We start from the raw sequence: 12,177 nt of genomic DNA on the forward strand, positions 1-12,177 counted from the left end.
TCATTCTTTTATGTTATTTTTAACAAAACAAGGTAGGTTCTGCATTGTTTGATCAGTGATATCATCAAACCATGTTGATTATGTGTTAGATTACTCTGAGGGCCAAGCTTTATTGTGGCAAGTTCAAGTAGAGTGATGCTAGCTAGCATTGTTTTGATCGTATGAAATAGTGGTATAGAGCCGATATTTCACAATATTTTGTACGAATTAGTAAATAGCATGTCGTAAATAGTGATTTGTTCAAATTCCACTATGTAATAGCACTGCAATAACCTCTATTCAACAACACTAGTCTGAATTTGTAGTTAATCCACATTTGATAAATGTAAAATCAATTTTGAAATTCCTGCAATGCGTATCCAAACATGCAGGATATCATTCAAGTACAAAGGAGTTCCATTACTCAGAATATGGATCCTGAAGAGATATTTGTGCATGCAACCAGGCTAAGGAATGCACTAGGAAGGAAAGTAATTAAGCTGAGGACAAGACATGTAACCAAACGCCCTAGTGTGCAAGTCCTGTCCCTCTTACATTTCCTCAGTTAAAGTCTAAGAAGTGATACTTTTTGAGTCTATTTTTGTTACTATATGACAAATTTTGCTATCCAACCCTAGGAGTTGTTGAATACTTTAGTTTCTGCGAACATTTGAACTATATATGTGCTGCTTTGTGTTTTGATGATTTTGAAAGGTATTTATACACTAGTTATAATTTATTTTATAAATCATAGATACATGAGATAAATGTTTCTTATTTGTCAATCTGTAAAGAGAGAAATGTGTTTTATTATCAGTGTCTTTAAAATATTTTTTAAATACAAATTTGATGTCCTAAAAAAGTATAAATCATTTTTATTTGATTTTAATTTAATCCTCATACATGAACTTCACTTTAGTTTGGGTTCCTCTCCAACTAGACCCCTTAGTATGTTGTTAGTAACACCCTACATTTGAACAGCTACACCCTTACATCTGAAATAAAATTGACATCTTAATAGTACATATAAATTTTGTTTGGTTAGTCCAATTTGCAAGATTAATTTCTTACTTAAACAAGGGTCCACAATTCTTAAAGTCATTATCAATGTGCATTATATCTATGTCCTGAATTGTTGTAATAAATAGTGAATTTCTACAATTAACATTTCAACTTGAGTTAGGAAATCTTAATTAATTAGGCAAAAGTGTTTCTATCACTCTCTCTAAGTACAGACACGTAATATGCAAAATTAACTGCCAATATGTTTGGCATGTAAAACCTGTAATTAGTTCTGATTACTACTTGTTAATTTCCTCTTCCCCTTTTAAGTAAGGTTAATTACTTCAATTCAATAAACTTTGTAAGTTATGTTAGCACACTATTCATGTCAACCTCAACCAACTCATTGTCAAAGAGCTCATGCTTAATAAGAGTGTTTTCTTTCCATATGTATAAATATTATTTATTTGGGGAAGGGGTTGTTAAGTTTACATAACTTCAACTCTTGCTAATATGAGAATCCAAAAATCATACTATCAAAAAATGTGAAAAAGAATAGTATAATAGTAAGAAATAAAAACCTGGATATTATATCATTTATTAATTATTATTGTTTTCTAATTATCGAATATTTAGATGTTTTTAATATTTATTAGTATTTGTTATTTTCAAAGTTCAAACTTGTATAAAATGTTAGCCCACCAAAATATTTTTTGTTAGCAACACGGGCATTTTTTGCGCACCTACTTGCACTTTCAATGATATTATTGAGAAACATTCTTGTTCAAAAAAATTATTGAGAAACATGTTATGTGTAAAAATAAAATATCAAAGGCATAACAGAAATATGAGTAAAAATTTCATTAAATAAAACAATAAAGTTTATTGACTTTTTGGGTTAGTCAGAGAAACTTACAAAAAAAAAAGTAAAAGGAAAGAGAAAGAGTAAATAAAATGTTAAGTAAGTACATCAAAGAAGATGATAAAAAATTGCACGGGCATTTGATATATTGTAGTACGAATATAAATATATAACTTTTTTTTGCATCTGAACATTTGCCGATATCTCTTTGAAGAAAAAAAAGAGATTAAATAAACTTTAAGAAATAATATTATCATGCATTAACTATATGATAAATATAATTACATGTTTGTACAAAATCTAATAAAAACAATTAAATGTAACATTGACATATGATGACAGATGAAGAGAAGTTGTCAACTTCATCAAACCTGAATAGTCTAGAATGATAATTATCAAATTCAATAATTTGACATAAATATTTTTAAAACATACTCCCTCCGTCCCAAAAAGAATGACCCAGTTGACCGAAACACGCATGTCAATGCATAACTTTGGCGACTAATATCTTTAATTGTATAATAGTAAAAATTATAAAAAATTGATATTTTGAAAATACTCATCGAGACGAATCTAACAACATCTTATATGTTAATATTTATTTTTATTTATTAGTAGAAAAATATGGTCAAAACAATATATATGAATAGTGCATATATTCAAAATGGGTCATTCTTTTTGGGACGGAGGGAGTAACAATATTTTTTTTGGTCAAACCTTTAAAGTGAATAAACGAACTCGACTTCTGCATATAAAATGTGATGTCTAAACCAATTGTTACTTTGTTTAGCTGTGATTGACGCTGGACTTAGTAGGGAGGATCACGGTTCAATCTCCCGCAACTGCGATCGGGAGGGGCTGAAACCACTTAATCTCAGAACTAACCCGAACCAGATTAGACGGTCTAGTGGACCAGATTCCGAAAATAAAATAAAAATACGATGTTACTACCAACAAATTAAGCTTACAAGGACATTACAAACATAACAAATCTAGTAGTAGTATAAAATGCAAGTAAAAAAGTGATAAAGTTTATGTAAATCAGTGTGAAAAAACAAACATCATTAACTACAAACCAACTAAGGAACATAAAGGATTGAAATGAAGTAGGGACTCAAATATTTTTTAGTGCAAAGGTTGTAATTGTTCCCATATGTTCATAGTAGCTGAATCTAGATATATACACCTCTATTTTCTTTTTTGATGAAAGTAAAAATTTGTTGAGTGCAGTATTCCAAGCATGAAAACATCAACAAGCATTAACTTTCACATTTAATGCTTCCACCTACACTTACCCCATTTTCATAACTAGTAGTTTTAACTCATTTATTGCACACTCTTTCTCTTTCTCTCTTGTCCTTGCCGGTAACTCAACACCACCACCCTTCAACAATCCATTTCTACTATACTTTCTATCTTCACTACCAAATCAAATCTATTAGCTACTTCAAAAAAAAAAATGGTGCAACAAGAGTTTATTTTACCAACTTTTACAAAATGTGAGTTTCGTTCTCATTACAAACTAAAAGACAATAGCTTCACTTGAATTGGAATTGGAACTTGGAGCTTAATTGCTTTTTTCTTCTTGGTAAGTTTAGTTACTTTACACCTCTCTAGACAAATCATCAAAAAGTGTGGAACTTTCTCTTTTCATCATCCAAAATGTACAAAAGATCCAATAAAAATCCTTGCTTTTTGCCTAGAAACCCATAATGAAGATTCTGATTTTTTTAAGTCCTTTTCTTCTACATTGCTATCTCAATGAAAAATTGTGAGAAAAAATCACATCTTTGTAGATGTATTTAATATTATGAGTCATGTTTCTTGTTGAGTAATCAATAGGTATTGTATTTTTTATTCATGAAATGAAAGTTGGAAACAAACAAGAGTCTATGTTGTCTCAAATCCAACCAACATTTTTGGTAAAGATTTAACCTTTAGCTATAAAAAAATAGTTTTTGAGTCTCTAGGTATCATGGGGTTCTCAAAAAAACAATTCTTAACCTACCTTTTGAATACTATACTATTTAAGGTTGTTGTTTTTTCATGGTTATGGTTACAAGTTACAAGTCTTGGTTCCATGTCATCAATTGCTGTCTCTTATGGAGATAAAGGTTCTGCTTTCTGTGGTTTGAAATCAGATGGATCTCACACAGTTACATGTTATGGATTCAACTCAGCTATAGTTTATGGAACACCATCTCATTTTCCATTCATAGGTTTAACTTCTGGTGATGGTTTTGTTTGTGGACTTTTAATGAGTTCAAATCAACCATATTGTTGGGGCAGTAGTAGCCATATAGAAATGGGTGTGCCACAACCTATGGTTAAAGATGCTCAGTACTTAGAAATCAGTGCCGGCGATTATCATGTTTGTGGATTGAGGAAGCCTTTGACAGGAAGATTCAGAAACATTTCTTATGTTGATTGTTGGGGCTATAACATGACAAAGAACTATGTTTTTGATGGACAGATTCAATCGATTTCGGCAGGTTCGGAGTTCAATTGTGGACTTTTTTCGCAGAATAGGACGGTTTTTTGTTGGGGTGATGAGGTTAGTAGTCAAGTTATTAGGTTGATTCCACAGGGTATGAGGTTTCAGAAGGTGTCCTGTGGAGGGTATCATGTATGTGGAATTTTGGAAGGTGTGAATTCTAGAACTGTTTGTTGGGGAAGAAGCTTGGATATGGAGGAAGAAATTTCATTGATTCCTAATCAAGGACAAGGTGGTAGGGTTGAGTTGGCACCAAATGATCCTATGCTTTCTGTTGTTGGAGGTAAGTTTCATGCCTGTGGCATTAAGAGCTATGATCATGGTGTGATTTGTTGGGGGTTAAGTTTGAAAACAAGTACAAAGGTTCCTAAAGGGATTAAAGTGTTTGAAATTGCAGCTGGTAACTATTTTACCTGTGGAATTCTTGCTGCAAAATCTCTTGAGCCTATTTGTTGGGGTGTTGGATTTCCAACTTCTGTTCCTTTGGCTGTTTCACCAAGAAAGTGTTTGTCTACACCTTGTTCTCCTGGTTACTATGAAATTGAAAAGGATCAACAAAAGGGTGATCTAATCTGTAAGGATCCAAATTCTCACCTTTGTGTTCCTTGCAGTACTGTTTGTCCTGATGAAATGTATCAGAAAAGTGGTTGCAATTTGAAATCTGATATATTGTGTGAATATAATTGTTCGGTTTGTTCTTCACCTGAATGCTTCTCAAATTGTTCTACCTCTTCATCCAATGCTGCTAATGGGAAGAAAAATGAAAGATTTTGGTCAATGCAATTGATAGTTGTTGTTGCTGAGATAGTATTTGCTATTTTTATAGTTAGTGTTGTGTCTATAACCGCAGTTATGTACGTTCGCTACAAGCTAAGAGGTTGTGAGTGTTCAACAACAGCGTTGAACTCGGTGAAGAGACTCAATGTTGGTTCTTCGGTTCAAAAGGAGACCGGTAAGATTCGACCGGATGCAGAGGAGTTAAGGATAAGGAGGGCTCAGAAGTTCACCTATGAGGAACTTGAAAATGCAACTAGTGGCTTCAAAGAAGAATCCATAGTTGGAAAAGGAAGTTTTTCATGTGTGTTCAAAGGTGTTCTCAAAGATGGAACAGTTGTTGCTGTTAAAAGGGCTATCATGTCTCCAAACATGCAGAAAAATTCTAAAGAATTTCACACTGAACTTGATTTGCTCTCTAGATTGAACCATGCTCATTTGCTCAACCTATTAGGTTATTGTGAAGAAGGTGGTGAAAGACTGCTTGTTTATGAGTACATGGCTCATGGATCATTGCATCAACACCTCCATGGCAAAAGTAAAGAGTTGAAAGAACAATTGGATTGGATCAGAAGAGTAACAATTGCAGTCCAAGCGGCTCGAGGAATCGAGTACTTGCACGGCTACGCATGTCCGCCCGTGATTCACAGAGATATCAAATCTTCAAACATACTCATTGATGAAGAACACAATGCTAGAGTTTCCGATTTCGGTCTATCATTACTCGGTCCGACAGATAGTAGCTCGCCACTTGCCGAGTTACCGGCCGGAACACTCGGTTATCTTGATCCCGAATACTATAGACTTCACTACCTCACAACAAAATCAGATGTTTATAGCTTTGGTGTTCTACTATTAGAAATTCTAAGTGGTAGAAAAGCTATTGACATGCAATATGAAGAAGGTAACATTGTTCAATGGTCAGTTCCATTAATAAAATCGGGCGATATAGCTTCGATTTTAGACCCTTGTTTGAAACAACCTTCTGATATTGAAGCATTGAAAAGAATAGCAAATGTTGCTTGTAAATGTGTGAGAATGAGAGGTAAAGATAGGCCTTCAATGGACAAAGTAACAACAAGTTTGGAAAGAGCATTAGCAATGTTAATGGGAAGTCCTTGTATTGATCAACCAATTTTACCAACTGAAGTTGTTTTAGGAAGTAATAGAATGCATAAGAAAACATCTCAAAGGTCTTCGAATAGGTCGGCTTCGGAAACCGATGGAGTTGAAGGTGAAGATCAAAGATTTGAGTTTAGAGCACCTTCTTGGATAACTTTTCCAAGTGTTACTTCATCTCAAAGGAGAAAATCTTCAGGATCAGAATGTGATGTTGAAGTGAAGATTATTGAAGGAAGAAATTATGGTAATGTTGTTGGTGGAGGTGGTGATGTTTTGAGAAGTCTTGAAGAAGAGATTGGTCCTGCTTCTCCACAAGAGAGACTCTTCTTGCAACACAATTTCTAATTTTTTTTTATCAAGCAAAGATTTGTATCATGTAGTAAAAAACAAAACATCATGGTTTAGTTTTTGTTACAAAAATGATGATGATGTTAGTGGCTACGTTAATTTAGTGTTGCATGTAATTTTTTGTTTGATTATGAATCCAACTGTGACATTATTTAGTTTTGTATCTTTTGAGAGCTATGTTTTAGATTCTTTGATGCAACTAGCTTAGGATGTAATCATGTATTTTATGTAATGTAACTATCATCTCATTTTATTGATTGTAAAACGTAGTATCTTTGTCAATTTCTATGACAACATTGGTTTTTTCTTATTATTATGCACTAAGTGACAAATAATAAGTTGAAATTAAATTTTGTTGATTTTAAAGCGTTTTCTTCCACGTTTATTAAGGCAAAAAAATTGAAAAAAGAAATGCCCTCACGCAGGATCGAACTGCGGACCTTCAGTTTACAAGACTGACGCTCTACCACTGAGCTATAAGGGCAACTTGTTATATTTTTACTTCAATGTATAATAAACCTAGAATAAGAGCCAATTACGTCTTCTTATTATCACCTAGTCACATAGTTGAGATTACATTCCTTACTTTGTTCCTAATCTAGGACCGTTTAAAACTCTAGGGAATGTGGGGTAGTTGTTTGAGAATATGACTTTTGTTAGATTATGGTGAAGTGTGATTCAATAATTATTGTTTCAGTTTATGTCTGAACAATGTGGCGATCATAATCTATATTATAGAATGGTCTAATAAATTTACGTCTTTGGTAAGTGCGCATAGTTCATATTTATAGGGAGGCTAACATGGTAGCAAATTGGATGGCTAATGCTGCTCATTAATTCTTACCCTATTGGAATTCAATTTGTGCATCCCTCCCTTCAAAGGGAGTTCTGTTGCTACTTGCTACTTGCTACTGCATGATGTTATGGAGTTTGATACCCCGCATAGAATTAGAATTTAGTAAAATTTTTTACCAAAATGTCCTTTGAGTTTAAAAATAAAAAATGAATGATTGGGTTCATTTTGAAGGAGCTATAAGTAATTTTGTTATATTTTGTGGGGAGATTCTTCATTAGAATTGATTCTAATCTGGAGTTAAAATTTATAACCTTTGTCTTCAAATATGGTTTTTACACTCAAATTTAAATAAAATGGGACACAGCACGTGCTAGTAAAAACTCCCAATTGAGTCAATGTTTACGAGTGAGTTTTTTGAGGGAAGGTGAGAGAATGACTTATTTTTCTTTTTAATTAAGAATACTATAAAATGTTGGTTTTTAAAAAATAGTCTAAGTGTGATTGAAATATTATATGATCACTTATATTATTTATTCTTTCAATTATTTTAAAATATTAACCATATCTCAAAATATGAACGCAATCCTCCAAAATCCTCTAAAAACCAACTCGCAATGATGCTAACTCCAATTTGAGTATCATCTCTACTTATCAATTATCAATTGTTTGACCTATGAACTATAGGTCAAATTATACAAACTGAGACCTATATTATATAGTCAAAATTGTGCTCGTAAAAGTCAGAAATGATTCATAATACTATCTTTGATCTTTTTTATAAGAGATATTGGTCAACAAAAGATGCATTTGATTTATAATATAAATTAAATACATCAACTTTTATTAAATTGTCTATCATATAAAAAGGATTGGAGGGAGTATAATTGAATAAAAGGAATGATGATTGTGCATTCTCAACTCTCCTATGCTATTGTGAATTGTCTATTGATCATGAAAGAAGGGATATGGATCCTCTCTATCCTTTGATTGGTTGCCAGGATATCAAAAGAAATTTTCTATAACAATTTGTGCATAATATTAATTTTGACTTGGTAAACCTACTTCTATAGTTTTTGTCTACTTCTAGTTAGTATTTCAATGAAGATGTTTTAAGTTTTAACCTTGATAGAAAAAGAAAAATTGGTCTAATGGTGAGGGATTTGGATAGCATGTTAGAGGTCCTGTCTTTGATTATGGGCTTTATTGTAAACAAAAAAGAAAATAAAGGCAGCCACAAATCAAATTAACAATGGAATAAGAAAATTCTATCAAGGCATTAGAATGCCATTTATGTACTCAAATGACCTGTACATTGACTGAACTAGTCTCTTCTAACAACTAAAGTATCAAAGCATATAAAGCAATCCAATGAATTATTGAACTCCATTGAACTTAACAAATTGTACTACAGAAACTCACCTTGACACCTAAAGCTGGACTGAACCAGATATCTAAGTCAGCAATTATATATTTGGCTATTGCACAATTTATCTACCACCATTCATCCAGTGAGAAAGAATTACAAGTCAAGATGATAAAAGAGAATTGAAACTATCTAGGATTCTCTTGTTCTTTGGCTTCCACCTCCTTCACACTCTCTACTATTTGCTGTATCTGCTTTGAAACAGTTTCATTATGCTCTTCGATGTACTCATATAACAATTCAAGATTCCTTTTATAGGTTTCAGTTCGCTTTTTCTCTAGGTCCAACTGCTGAGTTAGTTCTCGAACTCTGTCATGTCCACTCTGGAAATTGCATAAAAACAAAGACATGAGAAAAGGAGAAAACCGAAAAGTGGTGCCAAATACATGATACATGAATTGCTCAAGTTACCGTACATAATGGTCTCAAAGAGACAAATACATGGATATACGCTCAATCAGGGATATGTTGTCAAAATATTTTTCAGGCAAAATTACTCAAGTAATCCCTGAACTTAATTTAAAGTTTGAAATTAGTCCTTTAACTTTTTTTCACCGGATTGGTTCGTTAAGTTTCAAAATATTTACGCTGTATAAAAAAGGGCTGATGTGGGCATTACAAATCAGTGAGGGGATTATGAGATTAAATGACCATATTATGTCTCCTTGTGTTTCGATATACCTCTTCCAAGTTCTCCTTTTTGTCAACCCTAGAGAAAGAAGAACCGGGATTGAGGTGAGATGAGGAAGAGAATAAAGGGGGAAGAGGGATAAGGAAATCATATCTGAAGGGGGTTTGAGAGGAAGGGAAAGTTGAGATGTAAAGAAGGAGAGGGGGAAACTGAAACCAAATAAATGGGAGTGTTGTGTTGTCAAAAATGTCTGCTTTGTTTCTCTGCATATTTTACATTTTCTTCCTCTCTGATTTTTGTTGTTGTGGTGATTTTGAATGGTGATAACACAGTACTTGGAAGGGTTATCATCGTTCGTGGGGTATGCTTTGTACCGGAGGTACATTGGGTGACAGGCAAGGTAAGAGAAGAAAATTGAAATTCAATTATTTTATTTTTTGGAGGAAGGTGGAGAATCAGAAAATACAAGTGAGGGGAATGAAGAGGAAACCAAACTCAAGAATTAGTAGATATGGACTGTTGGACAGCGCAACCCATAGTGGCTTGGCTGGACCTGGTCGGGATTTCTGGAATATTTTTGCCTATTTTCTATGTATATTGATTGATATATAGACACTCAACCATCAATTTAAATTGAAATCAATAGGCATAGATATAAAACGTTGAAAGTCCTGCTTAGATATAATTGATGAACATCTTAATAAAATTAAGGAATGAGATCCTTTAAATTGTAATAGCTACTTAGATTTATTTTTTTGTAAAAAATAAAAGTACAGCCATTTAAGGGCCAGAAAGACGGTTAATGGCTCGGTGTGAGTAACAATCTAATCCATTAAGCATAAAGTATGAATGAACATAATAAATATAACAATATATACTTAAATACCACCTATCAATATTGAAAGAACATGAACTAACCGGATATTGCTCATAAACGAAGTCACGTCTGCCTCTTCCAGGTGTCAGAGGATGTGTGTGCTCCTTTACAAACTTTGTTATAGACCACAAACCAGAATTTAATTTCCTCACCATTATCATTGCCCTGCAACCAACCCTTGTTTCTGCCCTTTGCCTTACAATCTTTTCCCGCTTGTCAGGCATTCTGAAACCTTCTTTGTTACAAACAAGAGCCCGTCCAATAACAGATCCATCACGCCTTGACCTCGAGAGCTTACTTACACGTATGACAAATCCAACACGCGTAGCATATGCATTATAAAATGCATGGGCTTCGGCTTCCGATACAAACTCCTGACCCAAATAGGGTTCCTCGATTCTCACAACCGATAATGGAGCTGGTGATGGTATTTGGTCGGCTCCAGAAGAATCTTGAGTCATATTATCATCTTGATCCTGTTCATCAGTTGGATCCAAAGAACTACAGTCGACTATGTCTTTGTCAGCTATGCTGCTACTAACCTCTCCCATAGTAGCATTTCCTACTGGCTCACCATTGGTGTTATCATCAATCTCAAACTCCACTGCAGCAACAAAAAGATTTTCTATAAGATTTTCATTGTAAGGTGATACTCAGCATAGTAGTACATAAAATCATTGAAATACTCTTTCAGTGATGATAAATATGCCTAAATCATGATTTCTTCCAGCTCAAACAAAGAAGAAAGATAGTGCAACCAACAACTACAACATTATGACACAAAATACCATTTTACTTCTAACCAAAATACTTATTGTGAATCAAATACGAATTACGCTACACAGTCAAACAAAACATGCCAGAAATTAACCAAGACATTGGGCTCAGGTAGTTAATAAGCACCCCCCTTAGGACGAATTGTTCGGGAGAACCCGAGTCTGACTCCTGGTGGGAACAATTCTTAGCCATACTTTACTTACCTCGTGGCCGAATTCTAGATTACCGGGGGCTCCTTCCCCCGGGAATCAAAGGGTTATGAAACCACTAACCCATCCATGTGTTAACAAGCATACCAATTATAAAACAGGAAGAAAAAATCTTTATATTGATTTGATTAGCCCTTTTAACAACACTCATGATATCATAAGAAGCTACACCCCTAAAATTAAACAGTAATAACCTCAAAAAAATAAGGTACATCAGAAAAGTGCGTAATGTATTATATCTGTATCTCTAATCCAAGCAAAATGAGATTAATTCATGGGTTTAATGAGGCTCCAATTGTGATAAAATCAGAATACATTAAAAGAAAGAAAGAAAAAAGCTTCAATTTTGAGTTACTTAGCTAATTCCGTTTGAGATTGTATAAACAAATAGAAAGAAAAGAGATTGAATAGCATCGATACAAGACTGAAAATACAGTAATTGAAAAGAAAGTGAAAACCCTAAAATTGAAAATCGAAATTGAAATTGTACAAAAAAAAAAAAAAAGAGAGGGAGAGAGAGAAAAGTGTGAAAAAGAAAAAACTTACTGAGAAAAATGAGAGTGACGCAAATTGGAAGATTTGGTGATTTTGAAAATAAATAAATTTATTTTTCTTTGTTTTTGTGTTTCGTTGGTTCAGAGAAGATTCAGTTGTGTTGTGTTTGTGAAAACAGAACAGAGAGGAGAGAGGAGAGAGGATTCAGGTATGGAGAGCCGTATGAAGCTTTCTGTGTGCCTTATGTCAACACTCTAAACATGGGCTTTCAACACTGAATATCAATATGGGCCTGCATCATTTTTTCGAAATTTACTTTTGCCACCCATCAGTTTCTCACGCGCCCTACGAGTTTCCAGTTATACCCTTCCACTACTTAAGTAGCGGA

General features: G+C 33.6%; 2 protein-coding genes and 1 non-coding gene across 3 annotated transcripts; 1 reads left to right on the forward strand and 2 right to left on the reverse strand.

The window, feature by feature from the left end:
- Nucleotides 1-3,058: 3,058 nt before the first annotated feature.
- Nucleotides 3,059-6,987, forward strand: LOC123899730 (serine/threonine-protein kinase-like protein ACR4). Its single transcript, XM_045950937.1, has one exon. It carries the CDS (start codon nt 3,819-3,821, stop codon nt 6,576-6,578), a length of 2,760 nt encoding a protein of 919 aa, XP_045806893.1. The 5' UTR covers nt 3,059-3,818; the 3' UTR covers nt 6,579-6,987.
- A 6-nt stretch (nt 6,988-6,993) lies between these two features.
- TRNAT-UGU lies at nt 6,994-7,065 on the reverse strand. The gene has a single exon. It is a non-coding gene; the product is annotated as a tRNA-Thr (tRNA).
- A 1,417-nt stretch (nt 7,066-8,482) lies between these two features.
- Nucleotides 8,483-11,979, reverse strand: LOC123899921 (protein FAR1-RELATED SEQUENCE 3-like). The gene is made up of 3 exons (XM_045951186.1): nt 11,841-11,979; nt 10,350-10,912; nt 8,483-9,123 (listed from the first exon to the last, which is right to left on the reverse strand). Coding segments are annotated over exons 1-3 (759 nt in total). The 5' UTR covers nt 11,842-11,979; the 3' UTR covers nt 8,483-8,928.
- Nucleotides 11,980-12,177: the final 198 nt, after the last annotated feature.

The sequence above is a fragment of the Trifolium pratense genome, linkage group LG7, assembly GCF_020283565.1.
Source record: "Trifolium pratense cultivar HEN17-A07 linkage group LG7, ARS_RC_1.1, whole genome shotgun sequence".
Taxonomy (NCBI): Eukaryota; Viridiplantae; Streptophyta; class Magnoliopsida; order Fabales; family Fabaceae; genus Trifolium; species Trifolium pratense.

Coding starts and splice junctions, on each gene's coding strand:
- LOC123899730 (XM_045950937.1), top strand. CDS start 3,819: ATGGGGTTCTCAAAAAAACAATTCTTAACCTACCTTTTGAATACTATA.
- LOC123899921 (XM_045951186.1), bottom strand. Junction 9,124..10,349: donor TCGTTTATGAGCAATATCCG/GTTAGTTCATGT, acceptor TGCAATTTCCAG/AGTGGACATGACAGAGTTCG.